Below are 20,548 nucleotides of genomic sequence, written 5' to 3'. Positions count from 1 at the left end.
AATAGACGCGACCTCGGTTGAACTCTTTGTGATCATTACAACGTTTCTCCACAAGAGAGCAGGCTGGAGCTTCAGATGTAAACCAAGATTAACAAATGTTTGGAATTATCATCCACTGGGATCCACGGGAGAGGAATATGTGCTCTGTAATCTCTTCTTTCACTTGAGAGTTCTTAATATTTCATATGACATAGCTTCACTTGTACTTATGAAAAGCCCCAGTGTAGAAAATCCATCTATAACCTAACCAGGAAAATTGATTCCCTTGTCGTTCTGTGTGGTCTGAAATTGCCCAGAGCTATTATAAGAGAGAGTGATTTTCTCTGTGCACTGGAGCGTAACATACAATTCTTGTTGGCCTTTTTGCCACATATGAACAGAAATATTAGCAATGACAATGTTAAGGAGCCTTCAACTCAAAAATAGAAGTCTTTTTAGAAGGATGAGGTCAGAGTTCATCCATCAGGATAAAAGCACAGATCACATTTCTAATTTTAAAGTTAAAAAGCAGCCAAAACATCACATCATATTATTTTTTCTATTGATCCTCTTATTCAGGTTAGTTAATTTATTAAACCAATATTCTCTATGTAATGTGACTGTGCCCCAGATCCGGGAAGCTGGTGACAGCTCACTTCCCGTTCGCCGTGAACCTCATTGGTCTTGGAGGATTTATGTTTTGTGTTAAGCAAGGCTGAAGCGACTCATGTTATTTCACTCCATCAATAGCAAATACATTAACCATATCCAGTCGCTGCAAGCACACTATTAATTTACCACGACCTGTCCCTACAGGGGCCGGATGATTGTTGGAGGCAATGAGGTGTATCTGCTTACCCCCTCCACGGGACACAGTGTCGCTTCTTGCCCAATCGATGGTCATTGAGTCCGGAGAGGAAGAGGGGGGGAAGGCAGCCAGCCTAGCATCTGGCCTCCTCAAGTGACGTTGTCACCTTAGACTGGAGAAGGATTTGCCGCCTAACACCGGAGCCTGTCGAATGGCGGCATGGGACATTATCACTGAAAAGGTGAAGAGGTACAATGTAAGGGAGGTTAATGAGCTCTCGTTGTAGCCTTTCTGAAATAATCAGTGGACGATTCGCATGCCCTCCTCCTCCATCAACATCAGACAGGCGGAAAATGACATCTTTGATTGGTTCCATCATGAGACATCAGATTCCAAAAATGCATGACAGCCTTATTGTTGATAAATATTAATTTTGTAGCATATTCCATTTTTGATGGCAGGGGTCACTTGATGCGGCTTTTGTCTTTAGCTGAGGAGTTGGTGTGTGAAATGATATTTCAAGTGATTAAAGGCCATGCTTGAGTGAGGCTGACAGTTTTAATGGAGAGCAGAAAGTGCTCGTCCGGGCCTAATAGCGACTCGGGCCTCTTGACAGCTGCTGGATGAGCTCGGAGAGACAACCTGTCAAGAAGATCACATGCTTTGTACTATTTATGTTTAAAAATATATATAAATAAAGATTTGATGTGATGTAAGGTGAGTTACAGGCAGCAGTCAATGGAGGGCTGATTTGAAATGATTAGGAACACCTTTTATGAGTGTTGAAAGAATTTATTATAAATTAGTTTTTTAAACGTTAGATTGTCTTTTCAGATGCTACCATCCCAAATTTGATCACGACCTTCACACCCTAAGAGCTTTAGCCGCACCAAGTTTGTTTGGTCTTACTGCAGTGCGTTTGTGTGTGTTAGCCGTGATGACCTTGGTAGAACCGCTAGGCGCCATTGATTTGTTTACCTGTGCACCGCTGACAGTTTCTCATTAGGTTTCTTTTGCACAACATTTCCAGGGCAGGAGACGGGTGTGTGCACATCAAAAAGCGACCACGCGTGATCAATGCAACTGATGGATGAGCCCCGGCAGTATAATTGCGCTGAATAACTGCTTAATGGCGCCGTTTAGTAACCACAGCATGGTTGGTGACTTAAATTTTATTTTTTTAGGGGGTTGGAGGAAAAGATTCAAGTTTTGTTTAAGTTTATTAGATTGGAAAGAAGTTTTGCTGCCTATCTGGAAAGAAGACAGAATGAGTGCATTTGGTTTGCTTTCACAAAAAATATGTATCCTCACTTTTGATTCACACTGGCTTTAATTTCACAGAATTTATTATTGTTTTTGCAGCGGTGTCGAAGTGACTGGCGTCACACTGACAACTGTTTCTAAAACTTTGCCACTCCCATGGAGCTAATTATGATGAGGAAAGTATTAGAAACACCTCACAGTAGGATGTCGTACACATTTATAGTTTAATACTCCCCCGAAAGCCAAAATGATGATATTTCAATTAGAATATTGTGGAAATGTTTGTTTATTACACTAGCTTATTAATTCTCAGCACATAAACACAACTGAATTGTGATTTAATACAAAACATTCATTTTGATTAGTAGAGCTTGTTACATAAGAAACGATGCTTTGTATAGTGTAATACATTCCGTTTCAGTAGTTTAAATGTAGCTAATAGTGAGCTTTATTTTAAATAATAATTTATCATCTTAACATACTAAACCTACTGCTGCTATAAGTTTACTTTACAAGCTGGCCGCTAGAGGGCAGTGTTGTCACTACCCCCATATTGCAACTCAGTCATGCCTAAAAAGTCACTTAATGGGTGTTTAAAGCATCCCCAACTTGCTACTGTGCATTTATTTAGTGTTCCAGATCCCCCAAAAGAAAGTGCACGGCCATCATTACCACAAAAATGACATCTAACGATCCCTCCGAGTTTGAAGTCTAGCAGACTGCGTTGAAAAACTGATGAGACAAGTGAGTCCGTTCTAATCATGCAAGATGCCTAACTTGTCACAGCGAGGAAGTCAGAGCTTTTGACATCGTTTAGTGGCGGGCGGTTGGCTCAGGGTATTAGACGAATACGTCCATTTTTTACCATGCTGAAAATAACACTCCGATAAAAAGTAGAAGCTCTTCTTCCTTGGCAAACATCTGACAGGACATTCCTTATTTGTTGTACTGCTGCTTCTGGCCTCGTAGGACTTAAATAAAAATATCTTCGGGTGGTGGGGCTTTGATCGGCACCTTAGACGATGATTTAGTTTTTTGTTTATGAGGACAAGGCGCAACAGATGGCAAGCATATCTATAAATAAAGTGCTCCCCTGCATTGGAGATTAGTGCATTTGAGCTGCTTTTTAATGGTCTCGGGCAGAGATTAAAAAGTAAGCTGATTCATAATGCGGTGAATCACTCGTATACCCCAGAGGGAAGTGAGAAGAGAGCGGGGAAAACAGTCCAAGACAAGAAGTTACACATATAAAGAGGAGCATGTTGTCTCCTACTGGTGGTTGAAGTTTCATTAATCCAGAACGCTCAGCACCTGAATGTATTCATTCAAGCACTTTTGGAGCTCTCTGTGTTAAAATAGAAATATCTCCCACATCACAATTTATAAATAGAATAAATATTCCTGTCTTGTTTTTCAAAATTGAATTTTATGAAGGTGAGGAAAAAAAATTATGTAACCACTGTTGATCTGCCTACAGATACTGTATAGCCACCCACTTGAGGCTATCTCAGCATCCTCCACAAATATTGACAGGATTCTAAAAAAAAAGAGCTAACCTGCATCGCATTGTTCTTTCAAACAATCACTTTCTCAAACAACCTTCTCTCTTCCTTTTTCATTAATTCATAAACACGGCCGTGGGGAAAGCATGGCTGACCTGCGAGAAGGTGATTGGATTGCCTGAGAACTATTGACAACATGTCTGTACAATTACAAACAATCAATGGTTTCAACAAGCTAAGAGGACAATTACAGGATGCAGGAGGCTCCTGGTTGTTAATTTACACCATCACGCACTGACTGTTTCATATATGTACAATTTCAAAACATATTGACCTCCCAAAACGGGAATACATTCCGCTGAATCGGATTTATGGCTCTTAATCACAGCGGCTGGATTATCGGCCTGGCAAAGCTGTCCCAATGGCAACCTGTGTGTTTTGACACTCAAATAACATCATGTACAATATGCTGACCATCAGACCACAGTTATGTGAGTGATGTCATCAGTATAATAATAAATTTAAAAGAAGTTTTGAGAACATTAAGATCACCAACGCCACTAACAAAGTATATTGATTGACAACTGATCATACAAAAACTGAAGTGTAAAAAATATAAGCATTGTTGTCACTTTCAGCTTGTACCAATATTAAAGAATTACACGTTTATTTTATATTTTTATTAGATATAAAAGCCATTTATTTCTTTATTTAATTATGTTTTAAAATGTTATTCTGGACACTGCTGTTTTTCTTAGAACAACAAAACAAAAATCAAGGTGCGCCACTTATGCGCTAGTGCGATTCAGGACCATGGATAGCTCCAGCACTTAGCCCCGCCTGCTTCTCTTCTGTCCAATCAGAAGGCGGTTTAACTGGACAAGTCAGGAGCGAGCTTCAGGCACACTGTAAGCCCACAGAGGCGAGGGCAAACACGGCGGGGGAACTTACAGCGAAGCTCCACTCGAATGGGATAAATACAACAATATTAACGCTCCGATTAGCCTCACTTTTTGTATTCGTGTGCGCGCGAGCGAGCCCAGGACTGGAGGGGACGAAAATGCACTTCTAGGGCCAAATATCAGCGTCGTTTTCTCCTTTTTGGACAACGGAACCGCTCGACGCGTACTCAAGTTTTCCTCGAAGTGCACCTGAAGAGGATTTTTTTCGGGGGCCAGGGACGGACAACATGGGGAGCGAACAATACTTACCGGAGCTTCAGGCGGAGAAGGAAATGCTCGACCCGGCTTTCCAGCACTCTCTGCGGCTACTGGAGCAAGGTAAGGTTCGGGGAAGCGACACCTCATTAGGTACACCTAATCAGATCCAATTAAGACTGATTTCTTCCGATTGACTGAAGATTTAGAATTCTGAACGGAAAAATCTTACCAGGGTTAATATAACTTCTTAGATTATGCAATCTTTTTCTTTTTGCCAATTTTGTTGGTTTTCAGACAAAGTCATAAATTGGTAGTGGCATACAGCTTGGCTTCAATTTCTACTCACTGATTGTTAGTGTGATTGGTTGTCAGCTTCAAGATTTATATCCACTAAAAAAACATATATTTATTAAAGTCTCTAGATAAAAAATCACCAAATAAAAGCAAGATGGTGAAATCGAGAAGTCATGTGTTAGTTTGATCAAAACGCAGCATTTTATAGGTCTGATTTAAATTTATACACACTGATCACATCTCAAGGGGTTCAGAAAGTTTGTCTAGCATTGCTGAGAAAAAGCAAATTTCAATTTTTATCTCGGCGGAGCCCTGTGGAACGCCTCACCAGCAGCACGAGGCACACGTCCAGTGTAAACATTCACTAACTAATTTATGCTTCAGCTTGTCCCGTGTTGCCTCTGCTTCCCCAAACTGTTTTTTATGCCCCCCCTCAAAGAAAAAAAGAGGCAGAGTTTCCTTCCTATTATATTCATCTTCCACCTGTTCATAATATGAATATGAATTTTCAATTCAGAGCTGAAAAGATTTTCCCACTGAGTTCAACCGGACAACATGGCGAGTTGAAAAATCAATCTGTGACATTTTATGAAGTAAGCACAACTTGGCAGTGCAAGAAAAAAAAAGTCTAAAAGAGTCTGTCACCACTCTAAAAGCGGCAAATACTGTTATCTCGCTTTTACACAACAGATGGAACACGCCGCTGTTTCATTTCTTCTACCATCTTGCTGATGAATTTTCAACTTGGTTAGGCTACTGGCAAGAGGAACTGTAGTTAGAGCATACAAACGGGGAATATAAAATTATTCCAGGTCTGGGGAGAGTTCTTTTCAAATGAAATGAAGGGAGTATTCAGTAGGGGAAGCCCAGGGACTCTTTCCAGCGTGGTTCTTCTCTCTTAAGTACTTTATATATGTCCCTCAAACGAGCAGGAAGTTCTTTACATCAATGTTTTGAACATATGTCAATATTTTATCAATGATCAGCTATTATGTCCATTTTTAATTGGATATTTCTAACTTTATCAGCTGGCTTGCCCTCACCCCCCCCCCCAAAAAAAAAACTACCTGTAATCGCTTCAAACTGTCAATTTTGAGATAAGTATCCTCATTTTGGAGAAAGATGCCTCATGGTTAATTTATACATCTCATCAGCAGAGCAGCGGGGGGGTATTTTTAGCCGTGCTTAAATTTGGCCTCAAGTGTGAGCACTTTGTGGGTGAGGATGCCCAGAAGTGAGGGAAAATCAGCTTTGGCATGGGATCAAAGGGAAGAGATAGCGATTTGTTCGTGAGGGGAAACAGTGCACGATAACGATCTTCCGATCCCCGACTGGTTGACGTGCCGAGCCACACAGCGAGCGGTCCCGACCGGTCCCTGCGAAAGCGCCGGCAGGAGACTCGACCCCCTGCACGTTGGAGTGAACTTGCTGTAAGAGGGCAGACGAGGGAGCACCGGCGAGCTGCTTTGCATTCAGACGAGCTCAGCCCGAGTGTTTGCGCAGCTCTTCGGAAATATAGGCCAGGCAGCTGTGAAAACCAAATAGGACCTCTTTGACATGCTCACGTTGGTGTTCATCTCAATCGCTGCCCCATTAATGAGACGCTGATATCGTAATCGGCATTATTATCGAAAATTTGTATCATGGCCCGTACGGTCACTCTAAAGATGAAATATCTGGTTGTCACACTTGAATGGTTCTGAAATGGGCACATGAGTCAGAGCTTTTGAGAACCGTTGTTGTTCAAATGATCCATCAACATATTGCAGGGATACAATTGCCATTTGGTGCAAAGCTTACTTTGGATTCAGCTGTCGAGACTGTCAAATTTTGCCCAAGCCGCCTTTAGGCCGTCTACAAGAGTCGACTCTCAATCAAAGCTATGCGATAAAGTGTCTTAAATAATATATATTGCAACCTCTATGCTATTTTAGATGGGATGTAAAAATAGGAGGATGACTAGTGATGTTGGACAATTGACATTCCAGGTAATAGTCACGTCCCGTGATACAACCCAAGATTACGGTAGCGGCCAAAAAGCTCAGCTCTAATTTCATACACGATTTAATCACTGTCATTACCGCTGCGACCAAACGACAAGTTGGCCAACCTGACTTGCTCCAAAGGCAGCAGTGGGCTAATGGTGTTACTTTGTCATTTTTGACAGCATGTGAACTCCCCCCCCCCCACATATAAAAAAAAAAACCCACACAACTCAACTACAGACAAATTTATAGTTTATACTTTTTCTGCTATTTGATTTTGGAATACATCTTGATCTCCGTCTGACAGCCACCGTATTCCTTCCCTTCGCATCTTCATTTTTTTTTTGTGCGGCTGGCACGTCTATAGAGGATTGCACTGGATTAGCTTCTCCGCCTTCCCAACTGATCCCATCCATTTTGTGTAATCCAACTCAATTTAATTATGTTTATCGTTCCACCTCGCCGGCACGGCGGCGCCGCACCTCGGCCAAGATAAGCCGGCGTCTGCCCGAGCCTGTTGCTGTCGAAACAGATGTCACCTACACATCATTTACACCCTCAAACGGGATATTTGACATATTTTGGTCAGATTAGCAATCTGTGACCAATTGTGGGAATAAATGCTAATTTCCCCACCAGACCCTTGTCCTTCTCCTGTCTCTATTTTAAGAGCCTGATACTAAAAACTAATCGTGCAGATTTTTTTTTTTTTAAAGGACGTTGACTTCCCCCCCCCTTTATAACGTGCCAGGCTGCCATCCAAGCCATTAAAATCGAGTAGCATGCCATACGCAATATGTTCTTAATTTTTGTGAGGATCTGCTTTAAAGCAAACGTTTATTAAATATTTATTTTACACGTTCCCAGTGGGATAATATAAGCAGATGTGTGTTGTTGCTATGTTTACTGTTGCAATCAGCTGTAAAACATTCATTAGGTCTTACAGTGGAACCGTAAACACGAGGTCAGATGAGCGTCGTAACAAGCATGGAGTCATGGAGTCTTTTCCTCGTGTTACACAATTACCAGAACCGTTCCGAGTTTGACACTTCTACCGCCGGCTCGCCGTGTCACTTGGCGGCGTGTCTCGTTAAAGTTCTGCCGAGGCTTCGACCAATAAAAGGCTCGTTAAAAAAAAAAAAGAAAAAAAAATGTACATCTCTGTCTGCTTGTTAAATTTTGAGTTGCAGCCACATTGTTAGTTACTGCAGTGCCATGGCCCAACGTGAATTTTAAGATTTTGCCGTATTTCCAGCAAAATAAATGATTTTGATTCTTGCTGTTTGAAGACTTGGAGGATTAAATAGAAAAAATGTCTAGTAAGGAAAAAATAGTGAACTACTTTCAAAGCCAATTTTAAGACCTGAAACTCCGGACTATAAGGCGCACCTAAAAACCTAACATTTTCTCAAAAGCCTACAGTGCGCCATATAGTCCGGTGCGCCTTATATCTGGACCAAATTCCTAAATTTAAACTGGCCTGAAGCATTGTGTCATGAAATCAATCATAAGTGGCCCGCTGAAGACTATGAATCATGAATCAAAAACACTATGAATCATTAGTTTGTGATTATAAAGTAATTTGTTACGTCTGAAGTTGAAATAAAAAGGATAAAATGGAGAATGATTTGATTTGGATTAAAAATCTGACATGATGCATTCATGGTGCGCCTTATATAAGGACAAAGTTTTAAAATGGGCCATTCATTAAAGGTGCACCTTATAGTCCGGTGCGCCTTATAGTCTGGAAAATACGCTAATCGACGAATTAAATACCTGCAGCGTTCTTGCCGTATCCAAAATGAACGTATCAACATTGCTTCCATTGATTTCCCATCTGCAAAGCACAACATCTCCGTCACCTTGGCCGACAGTTATGAAATTAGAACCGCCCCCCCCACTCCTCCTCCTCACCCTCCCTCCCGCTTGCAGAACTTTCAGCTATTTATCAGAAACCTCATTCAGTAGTGATGGGATGACACGTATGCGCCACAAATAATACGTGTCGGCCGCAGATGTGTGTAATTACAGCGGGCACGCAAGTCAACACAGTAAATGTGTCGATGAGATGCTTGCGGGAGGTGAATAGATAGAAATCAACTTTATAGATTTGTGGTCCGTGCTGCTTCCCCACTGGAGAGCAAAGGTTTTAATTGCTGTCTGACCAGGGGCTGGTCCAGTGTGAAGATGGGCCACGTTGATACGAGACCCTGCGGTTGTTATATTGACTGACAGCTTCTCATCCCGGAAGAGCCGATAAGTACATGACACGACTGGGTTGCTGCTGTGAATGTGAGTTTATTTTTAGAAGCTAACAATGTAACCCACAGCTGTGATTTTTTTTTTTTTTTAATAAACAAGCAAATATTCCAAAAACGTGACCTTCCTGTAAAGTGTTAGTTTTAGATGCTTGACCTTTTTCGACTCATCTTCCATTCGGGGACTCCGCACGACAGCGGGACACTTTGCACTGCATGTGTCATTGATCTCGCTACTCGAAGTACCCTCCCCCCCCCCCCTTTTGGCGTACCTGCGGTCGCACCGCAAGGGGTAATTGTCATCCTGCTGACGGCGACGAGTGTCACGCACCTTCCATTTGTCACACGACACGGAACCCGTTCCTTGTGAGTCAGTGCGGTAATCATGTTCATTTGTACGATATTCTTCCCGCCAAAATAGTTGACACCAAAATCTCATTTACACATAAACAGAGCAAAGCGTATTCAGGCCTACCTACTCCTCCCGTTGCATATCACAAATAACCCCCTTGGGCTAGCCGCTACTGTCTGCCTCATTATCATATTTATTTAAAGTATCATATGACCCATTTCATTCCAACATGGGATCCTCTTGTCATGATTGAGCGCTTCCGTATTTAAGGGCAGGAGCAGCTGTGCACAATAGGACCGTCGTTATTAAATATCTTAGCTCTGTCCTTGCCAATGCAATGAAGGGAAACACCTCCGGACTAAAAACTCTTGTGGCGACAGAGTGGAATTTGTCATTTGTAACCTGAAATGGACCGCATCTGATGACGGCAGCAATAACACAAAAAAAAAAAATCCATCCACTTTCCCGGCCTACACGTCAGTGGCAACCCGAATAGCCGTCACCAAACAACTTGTAGTGGCTGCTGGCCCGTGGCTTGTAATGGAAGATGAATAGCAATCCAGTTGTCAGGTTCAGCTCGGAGTTATCGAATGGTTTCTCTGGATATGTTTCTCCGGACTTGCCTGTATTGATCTGCTGCTTGGAAAACGTACGGCTATTGTGTTCTATTTGAACGCAGTCAGAAAAAAACTTGTCGCTTGTTGATTTGGGACTAACTTGATCCATCCCTTAATCCCAAACCTTAGGTCATCTCCATTTTTTTTTCCCCCCACAGATTTCATCGGTTACACTAAGCAACCGTGACCTTCTCAAGGATTTTTCCGTTGGAGCAATTTATCGATAAGCGCTTATATTTAAATGCATCACAGGATGAGTTGATGCTAACACAACTCATGCTAACTTTTTTTGGGGGAAAGTGACCAACTTAAAAACATGCCCCTAAAGATGTGAATTAGTCTCTAAAATGGATGGATGGTTTCGGGTCGGAGCCCATTTCCAGCTGACCTAGTGCAAATTGCACCCTGGGCGTTTGGTGACTTGGATTCATTCCACACCAGCTGCATAAAACTCAGCCCCTGTGCAAACTATGCTACTACCAGTGACCCCCTAAATTTTTTCAAACTTTCATATACATGTAAAATCGCACCTTAAAAGACTCCTAAAATGGAAATTTTATCATCAAGGGCCGGATCCAGTTGAGACACTTTGAATCCAACAGCTGTGTTATGGAGTGAGCGGCGGCCATGATCGTTGTCGAACGGAATCTTCTAGGGAGCTCATAGTAAACCAGCTGTTATTCTCTCGTATTGACATAGACGAGAGTTTTCTGTTTCCGGCATGGAATCATCAGCAAAGAAGCTTTAATTGTAAACTTAGTTAGCTTAATCGTCCCATATTGTTGGTATTGATTTGTTATTTAGCCAGCAAGTGTCACGATTCCAATTGGCTCAAAGTTGACTGCTGTCCCAACAGTGCGGATAAAGTGAGTCTGACCTTTCACTGCTGAGATTCCATTATCACCTAGCCACAGTTGGCATGTGTACACTTTAAAAGCTCATTTCGCACCTCGGCGAGACAGCGTTAATTTATTTTTTTTCGTCCTCGTTCTATTCCCGACCCAGATGCGGCGGCGCAGATTTAAAATAAGCCCGTTAACCTGGCAAAATTGCATTCCCGCGAAGTACAGAACTGGCGGCCTCGGAGCCTGGTGGAACTTGACATGGGCAGCTTCGTGTCTTTGCCAGTCGGGAGCCGCAATGCTAATGATGTTCAGTGGGTGGGTGATGCTCGCAGGCGTTGCGCATTCCTCCGCTCTGGTGTGAGAGAGAGAATTCGCACTTTCTGATGACACGGAGCTGCATCTTTGGTGTGAACTGTCAGCCTGAAGACGATGTACAGCACTCGGCTCCCCCCCTCCCTCACCCCGTCTCATTTTCACAGCCATATTTGCTCATATGCACGTCTCAGGTCGCTGCTCTGACATTGACAACGTTGTCAAAGATTACTCTCACGCGGCGTTTCCCGCTAAGAGTGCTGGCCTACATCTCGGTAGGACATTGAAGGGAGCAATGAGTGGTTAAGATGCACCCAAATGGGAAAACAAGCCTTGTTATTCCGATAGACCCCCCCCCCCCCACACCTCTTGTTATTCTCCCATTTCGGGATAACTCGACACACCAATGCCTGACAACATGCCACGGAATATCATTAAAATGTTGACGTGACACTTCAATTTCCTCTCCGTCAGTCAGCGAAGCTGCCGGATGTTTCTTTACGCCGGCTTGGACTGACAGCTCCAGATGGATTTGGAACCTCGGTTAGCTGGGGAAATAAAATACGTGATTACTTTCATGCAAATAATTGCGAGAAAAAAAACTGGATCAACAAGTTATTTCGTGTGGATTACACGCATTTTATGAAATTTAATCTATTTCATGAAAAGATAGGTCAAGGATCAAATTAAAGTCATATCTCAAGGTGCCACTATTTAGCAAATTGTGCTACTCCAATGTCGATCTTCGGGGAAGTCGGCAATATGAGTTGAAATGCAACATTCTGCCCCGATTTGTTAAATAATCACAAAATTGATCTTGTTTACTGCAATCACAGCATGAGGGTGATGCCCTGCCCCCAACCCCCCCCGGGTCCTCTATTTGTCCTCTACGGCCCTGGCAAGATTGTCATCAAACTGATGCGCCCTAGAGAGACAGCTGGCGGCATTGCTGACTCAACTGTGGCCCAGAATCATCTATTAGTTTTTACCTGGCACCTCTCGCCACAAGATTCCCAAAGTACTAAATGAAGCTAGGCATATTTTCATCTTTCCTGACAGCTCGGCGGCAGCTGCCTCTGCAGAAGATGTCACTCGTTGCGCAATCCGTTGGAGTTCTGTCGACCAGAGCGCGGATATGCAAAAGCACCCCAAAATCATCTTCAATTTACTCCGATAAGAAAAAAATATTTTATATGCTGTCTGTGATTTGCACACTGGCTATAAAAAAAAAAGCCTTTAGGACTTCACAAAATCAAATGACTGTGGTCACATCATCCACCTTTTTGAAAGGTCTTACAGCCATGAGTGATGCAATAAAATAAAACGAGCTGACTAAGCATTTTACCGATTTTTCATTCTTCAAATGGCAGATTTGATAATTCTCTTTAAAAAAAAAAATTGTCATCCATGATATATGTAATGTAATATATAAATTTTCAGTCCAACTATTGTATGCATATTTTTTTTTATAGCTTTTACCCTGGTGATTGTTTGGCCTCCGGAGAAAATCGGTGCAGGTGCTGCGAGCCGAAGTGTCATCCCCTCCGGCGAATGGTCGATAATGAAAACCGCATGAGCGACGCAAAGAACTCAGCAAACTCCTTTTTCATTTCCTTAATCTCTGCCCGCAGGCTGCGTCCAGTAACACGCAGCCATTATTTTCCAGCACTTGATCACTCATATCGTCTCCTATGGGGACGGATTAAAAGCGAGAGAAATCCACTGCGCAAATAAAGAATGCTCTGTAATTTGATCACCTTAATAAAAATGGTGAACAAATGGCCTTGGCTTTATGTCCAATGCTTCGTTGGAACCAGGAGCTGTTTAACCGTAGGAGTTCTATTTGGACTTTCCAACCTATGCATTTTTAATCACCGTCTTAGCCGGCGTCCATTTTTATGAAATCCGACTTTCTACTCAGGAAAGCAGTAAGTGCATCAGCGAGGTTTGGAATTAACAAACCGTCGCTATCTCAGCAGCTAAGCACTCACAATTAATTTAATCAAGCAGAGTTGCAGTGTAAAATAGAGAACCTTTGTTGGTATTTGGCAACCCGCTGCAAAATGTTAACCAGATACGGTGACCAATCACCGATTTAAGTAGGGCCGGTTATTTTCCAAAATTACAGCCAATTAATCTCCCATTAGTGCCATCAGTCGGGTCGCCCCAACACCGAAACAGACAATTCAGCCTTTTAAATCTAATTTCCTGAAAGCTCTCCTGCAAAATTAGAGCTAATAGTAAACTGTAAGTGACAATTAGGTGCACTAATTGAAGGACATTACAAAGAGAGCAGGCACCATGACGTTCGTTATTACTTGTAGTTAACTGCTACCCAATGATCGGAGTTTTTTGCGCCTTAATTAAAATATCATTATTTTCCAATGATAAATTGCAAAAATTGTCGTTGAACTATGTGTGGGTACTCCGATACCAAGTATCCGATACCCGGTCTTAGATGAGGACTTTTTAAAACTCGTTGACATGCTCCCTCTCATTATTTATTTAGCCTTTTAGCAGCGTGACCTTTAATCGCAGTCTCGGCCCTTGAAAGCGTTTCGGAGGCAGGTGGTAATGATCAGATGTCCAAATACTTCTGTTCGTATTGAGCATTTATGAAAACAATACGGGCTCTCTGCGCAATTAGTCTTGACTCAATCAATGAGCGTCTGCTTCGCTCTTGTCGTACACGTGAGATTAGATGAGCGGACAAGAAGGATATCATATTTGGGGAGAAAAAAAAAAGATTTTTTGCAGCTCTCGCCTCGGAAAACACGGCCGTCTCAGATGAAGCGGCTCGGCTGGGTGTTCGCCACCATCTTTGGAGACGTTTCAATGACGGTGCCGGCTGGGGCTTTGTTGAAAAAGGGGAGGAGCGGCCGTGTCCATTTACCCGGGAGGGAGCCGGTGTAATCCATCAGCCCCGACCCAGCCGCCTCATGCTGCCCGCCCCTCCACCCTTCCAACATCTCTCTTCCTTTAACTCGCCTCTAAAAAGCTTCACATGAAATTGTTTTTATTCAGCACTTTTCAGTCGGAGGCAAAACCAGCAGTTTTTCGGTTCCCGGTTCGATTCCCGACATTCACTTACGTCTGCTTGAACGTCATCTGATTAAGAGGCGTATTTTATCACCAACGTTTCGGATACTTGCGTTCATCGACTTGCCTGCTTGTGTTCCTCGTAAAGAGATAAAAGTCGACTGCGGCTATCTTTCATTTTTCTTCACGGCGGTTTGTGCCTGAAATGTAAAAAGCTGCAGGTGGAGTCAACTTTGGAACATCTAAAAAAAAAATCTCTGTCTTCCCGATTAGAAAGTTTTTAACTCAGCAAGTAGTCTAATTTGAGAAATGTCCAAGTATGTGTTTATTGACACATTGATGACTTCCAAACCAGTGATCCAGAAAATCCGTAATCAATACGCAGCTTTGAGCGATTTGGTGTTGTTGTTTTTTTTTGTGGCCCACTACATAAATAAATAACATGGGTGGACAGCTGGAGGCTTGGCATGACCCTGCTGTCAATAAAACATGCAGTAAAACAAAATGTTGTGTATTGTAAAGCCAATTCAGAAATGGTGTCAAAGCCACCTTGAGCCAATCTAACTTAACATCACGCCAATGGAGAACATCTAACTACCCTAATTCATTTGCAATATTGATCTTTTTTTTTTTTTTTTTTTCCCCTGGATTTGCTGTTCTCTGGCATGCAAGAGCGACAACGTAATTGATTTGGCACGGTTAGGAACAGGACTTGTCTTGTTTTAGTTTCGGGAGAGAAGGAAATGTGGAGGAAAATACTGGAAATGAGAGGAAAAAAAAAAAAAAACGACCCGGGAGGTTATGATAACGGGGGGGTGTGAGAAATTCTCCTGGTTGTCATTTGTTCTCACGGTATTGCGAAATGAAATTTTTCTTCGATTACTCTTCTCCGTTTGATTGGTGTCGGGACAAGTCGAGATATCGGGTGGCCGATTGCGCAATAGCTCGCAGTTGGTTCAATTCCCGCTTTTGTGATGGTGTGATTGCGACTGAGAACCATCACACCTGGATGGATGGATGGATGGATGGATGGATGGATGGATGGATGGACGGACGGACTGCTATTAAGCATCTCTGCAAAGCATTCAAGCCCCAGCGGGTTTTTCGAACTTGGGCCGCCATTTAAAGCTTGACTTTGAAAGTGAAGGAGTAACCGCTCATTATGATGATTCCAGCGTGTATCTTGATAAAAGTGCCTACGCTGAGGTCGAGATAATGATCTTCATTAAGCCCCACGGTTTTACCCCCCCCTCCCATCCTCAACCCGCCCCCTTCTCACACACTAACGACGTTTTTATGTGTAACTTCATTAGAGGGAAGGATACTGAAAGCATAAACATCAGCGCTGCTTAATTGTAGAATGACTTGGCCTTCTTTACCACCCCCCAAAAAAAATCCAGTGTGGATGATTTATTCTTAAAAAATCCTGCTTTTTTGGCCTCATCCAGAACTTAAGCATCTTCTGGCCTTGCTGTTTTGTTGTGCACGGCGGTGCGCTGATAGTCTAATGAAGACAAAGCGGCGGAGGCTTACCGGTGCTGTGCTTAACGGAGACAGTGATTGGTCACCAAAGGCCGCTTGTGGAGTCCAGCTCTGGATTTGCTCATTATATCTACTGTAGGTGAACATTACACTATTTTTTTTTTTAATACAAAGCATAATTGTTTCAAAATAGACTGCAGGCACCTCTTTGTTGGTTCTTTCGATGTAAGTTCACTCAACTTGCATACAGTTCCAAATAAGCCAAGTATTTACACTCGCCATTTCTGAAATCTAAAAGGTCTCAGTTGTAGAGGAGGACTTTCATTTCTTACCATCTTTAAAGGGAATATTTGATGAAGCTGTGTTCGGATCAGGACTGTTGGAATAGCATTAACCTATTTATGACGCCTGAGGAATGAGCTAATTTCACATTCAGAATTTCAAAGTTGACTTTTTTTTTTTTTTACTCCAATGAGACTTCAATGTAGCAAGAAGTACGAGGAGGCATGTTAGACACGCTGGTCTTGATAATTTAGCAGAACTTCTCAGATTCCTGGCAACATAACTTTTACTTTAACACCTCGAGGAGAGGCTCGCTTCCCATGATCTCCCCCGCTGCTTCTCAAAATTTGGTGCATGAGTCGCAAGCATTTTTTGGCAGGTGGAGAACACTTTGGATAATCCCATTCGCCAAAGTGTGTCTTCGAGCGAACGAGTGCCAATGTGAATTCACTTCGCAACTATCAAAATGATCAAATAACGTCGACCCTGTGATGCAACATTGGAGCATCAAGCCGGGAGCCATTTTGGCATACATGAAGGAGAAATGTTCCCAAAATGGAATCACCATATTTTTTCCACACCCATTCGCTATTTAGAAAGCTGACAATGGCGTCTGTTATTAGCTGGATGGATCCCTGACTTCACAGGCCGCAGACTGAAATGAAGGAGGCACCACTCAAGGGGCTCTCCGTCTTAATCCTCGGACATTATCTCGACACTGTAAGCGGGTCTTGGCTCGTTACCTCGCAGTCGAGAGCCAGTCTGGCAGTGCTGCAGAAAGAGAGAGAGAGTGGTGAAACGAGGGAAGCGAAGGAGGGAGGGAGGGAGGGAGGGTCTCCCCGAATGTAATCTCCAGATTAGGGGGGGGGTGAGACGAATTCCTGCTGCCAGCCTGACCTTGTGGAGGCATTGGAAGAGTTGGAGTCAAATTAAAATTGGGGCACTTTTATTTTTTTAGTTTTCGCTTTCGTGTGATTTACACAAAATGCACTTTTGAGATGCGTGCGAGGGAAACTGTGTCTGGCACTGACCTTCCTGCCTGCGAGCCTTGGCGAGCGCCAGCCCAGCAAACAACAGAAACACCAACGCTCGTTTGTTGTAATTTATCGAGACGCGGGGAAGCCTCCTCTTATGTAAATACACTCGAGTGTAGCATTAATGAGCTTTTTACAGCTTCCATTCCCCTGTAATGAACTTATGTATGACCTCACTACTTTTAAAACATTTGCTTTACTCGCATGCTGTGCATATATTAGTTTGCCGCCTTTGGAAATTTGAATGCATATTTTTAAATAATATTATTCTATCAACATTTTTATTTCATTTCTTTATATCTTCAACAATTCAACCTGAAAATGTGCAAAAAATTCTTCTTCAGCGAGTAAACTAAATACAACTACCAAACAGCGCCTCTGCTGGTTACAGCCAAGTAGTGCATTCTTTTAATAACTCCAACAAATATCTCAATTAGCATTAGCAGGCTAATAATTGGGTTGAAAAAGTATGCTTGTACTCCAGACAGCATATGTGTATATTTTTTTTCTCCCTCCCCGAGAGCTAAGTACGAAGGTATATCTTTTTCTGCGGATGAATAATAAATGCGACATTTCTGCTCCATTGCAAAACAAAGTAATGAGTCTGTCGGCATCAGATGCACTAAAGACTAACATATCAACTCTGTGCCGTGTTTCATTTGAGCCTTTTTTTTTTCTCTACCGGAGACATTTGCTGGTGGTTGCAACTCACTGTCTTCCTACGTTGGACTCAATTATAATTTTTTTTTGATAAAGCGTTTCAACAACAAAATAACGTGTCACTTTTGTCACGCTGCGTGATTAGAAGTGAGAGCAACATGGCCGGGAGGTAACATATGTAACGGCACTTTAACGTCAAAGGCAAAAAAAACCACACCATCACGCTGTGTTGCTTAATTGAAATGTCAGATGTTTTTGTTTTATTTAATTATTTTCAACCAAAGAGATCATGAATGCAGCTGAAAGCTTTTTGAGCGTGATGCAGACGTGGCCAGAAGACACGACAGGCCCTCTGCTGTAGTTTGAACCCGTAATGCCGCCATGAAACACTTTGGATCTGCAACTAATTGTAAAGCGCCAGTCAGTTCCGCTAGATTGAACGACAATGTGGATTCGGACACACCTCCTGTGGATTTTTATGTTCATTCACATTTGTATTTTTTTTGTATTCGGAAAATTTGAGGATTTGGAGAATTTTTAACGATTAATCGATTTTATCGAGATTATCGATTAAGCCAGGGGTGTCAAACTTTTCGCGGGCCGCATTGTAGTCATAGCTTCTTTCAGAGGGCCATTATAAATAAATGTATGAGCACCTCATATTATATACAGTAAAAGCTACAAAACAAATTGACAAATAACTCGTTTTCAAATCAGACGAGTAAAAACTGGTCAAATTTATTAAAAAAAAATATATATATATTATTAAAAGTGAAGACAATTTGCAATTCTTGTTAGGGTTAGGGTTAGGGTTAACATAAAATGATGTGGCGGGCCGTATCTGGCCCCCGGGCCTTGAGTTTGACGCTCGCGGATTAAGCGATGGAGACAATTTCATCGCTTTTTATTGATTGTTTTGTCGCCACTTAGCATTTTAAAAGGCTTATTCATTGAAAGTCTTTGTCGTGCTTCTCCAAGTGGCCATATTAGAAGTTGTGAGAGAGTTTCCTGGAAAAAAAATTAAAAATACAGCACAACAGGCGCTTTATGTTCATGTAGGCGCGCTGAACAGCTGTTAAAGACTCCGAGGCTGTGCACAGTTCACTTTTCAAACGCCGGCAAGAAAAATGTGCTGTTTGTTAGCCCCCCCACTAGCTGATCCCAAGCGGGTGAGCGAGAGGTCGATTCGGACGCAAAATGCCGCCTCCTCTTCAATAAGTCAAATCTTCTCTCTCGACAAGAGCAAAAGTGGGCCAAAATGAAGCTGAAGCAATCTCGGTATCTCAGCCTGAGTGTTTTAAGAGCAACATTTCGGAGAAGATGGAATCTCTCTCGACATGTTGCTAGGTGATGCATTAATATTAATGATGTTTTTTTTTTCCTCACAATGCCTTTGCTCCACCCTCAGGATAAAAGTGATATCTCTATCTCCCTGATAGCTCAATTATCCTTTATCCTTGGAAAAAAATGAGACTCAGGAATTTTTTAATTACTTCCGGCAATAATAATGCAGTGGGAGCTTTATTGATAAAATTTAATTTTGCTTCTAATTTGCACATCTTTGGCTTAGTGTAATTGAAAAATGGGGATGGAGTTGATCTGTTTGTTTTCATCACTCTCATGTACGTCAGTTATTCGAAAGAGATGAGGTCATGAGAATAATGTTGGAAGTTCTAAGAAAAAAAATCAATATTGTTTTTTAAATTTTATATTTATTTTACTCAGTCAGTTTCTTTAGACTTTATTCCTGTGACTTTTTTTCTCTCCCACCCACGTTTTTGTGCTTCTGTGATTCCTTCTGTTATTTATGCTTTTTCTTTTCAGTGTGTCTCTAAAACTCCTTCACGGGGTATGAAACAGTCACAAAAGCAATAATAATAATAAAAAAAAAACACTAAAGGCTTAGTCTGCCCTCATCTTTTTCTAAATCATTTTTATGTCACACGAAACCATTTTGAGATGGAGTTTGCCCTCCGTCTCACCCTTTCTGTTACCAGGAGTTTTTTTGTTTTTTGTTCCCTGTTTTTCTTGTTGCTTGCCCGCATTCACAAGTTGCCCTTTCTGCAAAATCATTTTACCAGAGCTGAAAGGCCGCTGTTATCCATCTGATTAAGTGTTCAAGGTTACGCCTCTCAATACATCAAAGTCGATTGGCGCTACAAGAAAAAATTGTCGGGAGCAACTTTCCTTTTTTTTTTATTTTTAACTCCAACATATTTTTGCATTTGATTGTATTTTATGGGAATCGAAATAAGCTGACATCAAAGTAATAAGTCGTATTAAAAATGTAATATTTTTTTGTTTTTTCAGAAATCGACAAGATTCAGAAGGACGAAGGCAAGGAGGAGGAAAAATTCATCGACGTCGTCATCAACAAGAACATGAAACTGGGCCAGAAAGTTTTGATACCAGTCAAGCAGTTTCCCAAAGTGAGTCGAGATATTGAACGCGGGCGAGGCGTTTTATTTATAGCCAAGGCAAATCTGCTCCAGTTTGGTTTTCAATTCCTCACACCACCTTGTTATTTTTGTTGTTGTTTTTTCCTGAATGTTTTTGAATGCCTCATATCAAAAGAACATCTTAGCAAGTGGAACACTATTCCGGAATTCTTCCTCCTCACACTCACAACTCGATTACAGCGACCTTGATCAATGCCACTTTGACGTCTCCCCATAT

The 20,548-nt window shown here is 42.0% G+C and overlaps 1 protein-coding gene across 3 annotated transcripts in view; it reads left to right on the top strand.

Moving 5' to 3' along the window:
• The first annotated feature begins 4,440 nt into the window (after positions 1-4,440).
• khdrbs3 (KH domain containing, RNA binding, signal transduction associated 3) overlaps positions 4,441-20,548 on the top strand; it is a 38,911-nt gene continuing 22,803 nt past the window's right edge. For all 3 annotated transcript variants that reach the window (XR_015855192.1, XR_015855193.1, XM_088366051.1), the window contains exons 1-2: positions 4,441-4,832; positions 20,183-20,301. Coding sequence is in view for 1 of the 3 variants with exons in the window: in XM_088366051.1 (XP_088222177.1) it covers positions 4,742-4,832; positions 20,183-20,301 (210 nt within the window). In the remaining 2 variants the exon portion in view is untranslated. The remainder of the gene's footprint in view (positions 4,833-20,182; positions 20,302-20,548) is intronic.

This window comes from Syngnathus floridae, chromosome 21 (genome assembly GCF_059516105.1).
Source record: "Syngnathus floridae isolate MCC-2025c chromosome 21, RoL_Sflo_1.0, whole genome shotgun sequence".
NCBI lineage: Eukaryota > Metazoa > Chordata > Actinopteri > Syngnathiformes > Syngnathidae > Syngnathus > Syngnathus floridae.
Note: the sequence above shows the minus strand (reverse complement) of the source record. Positions and strands in the feature narration are given on the sequence as shown.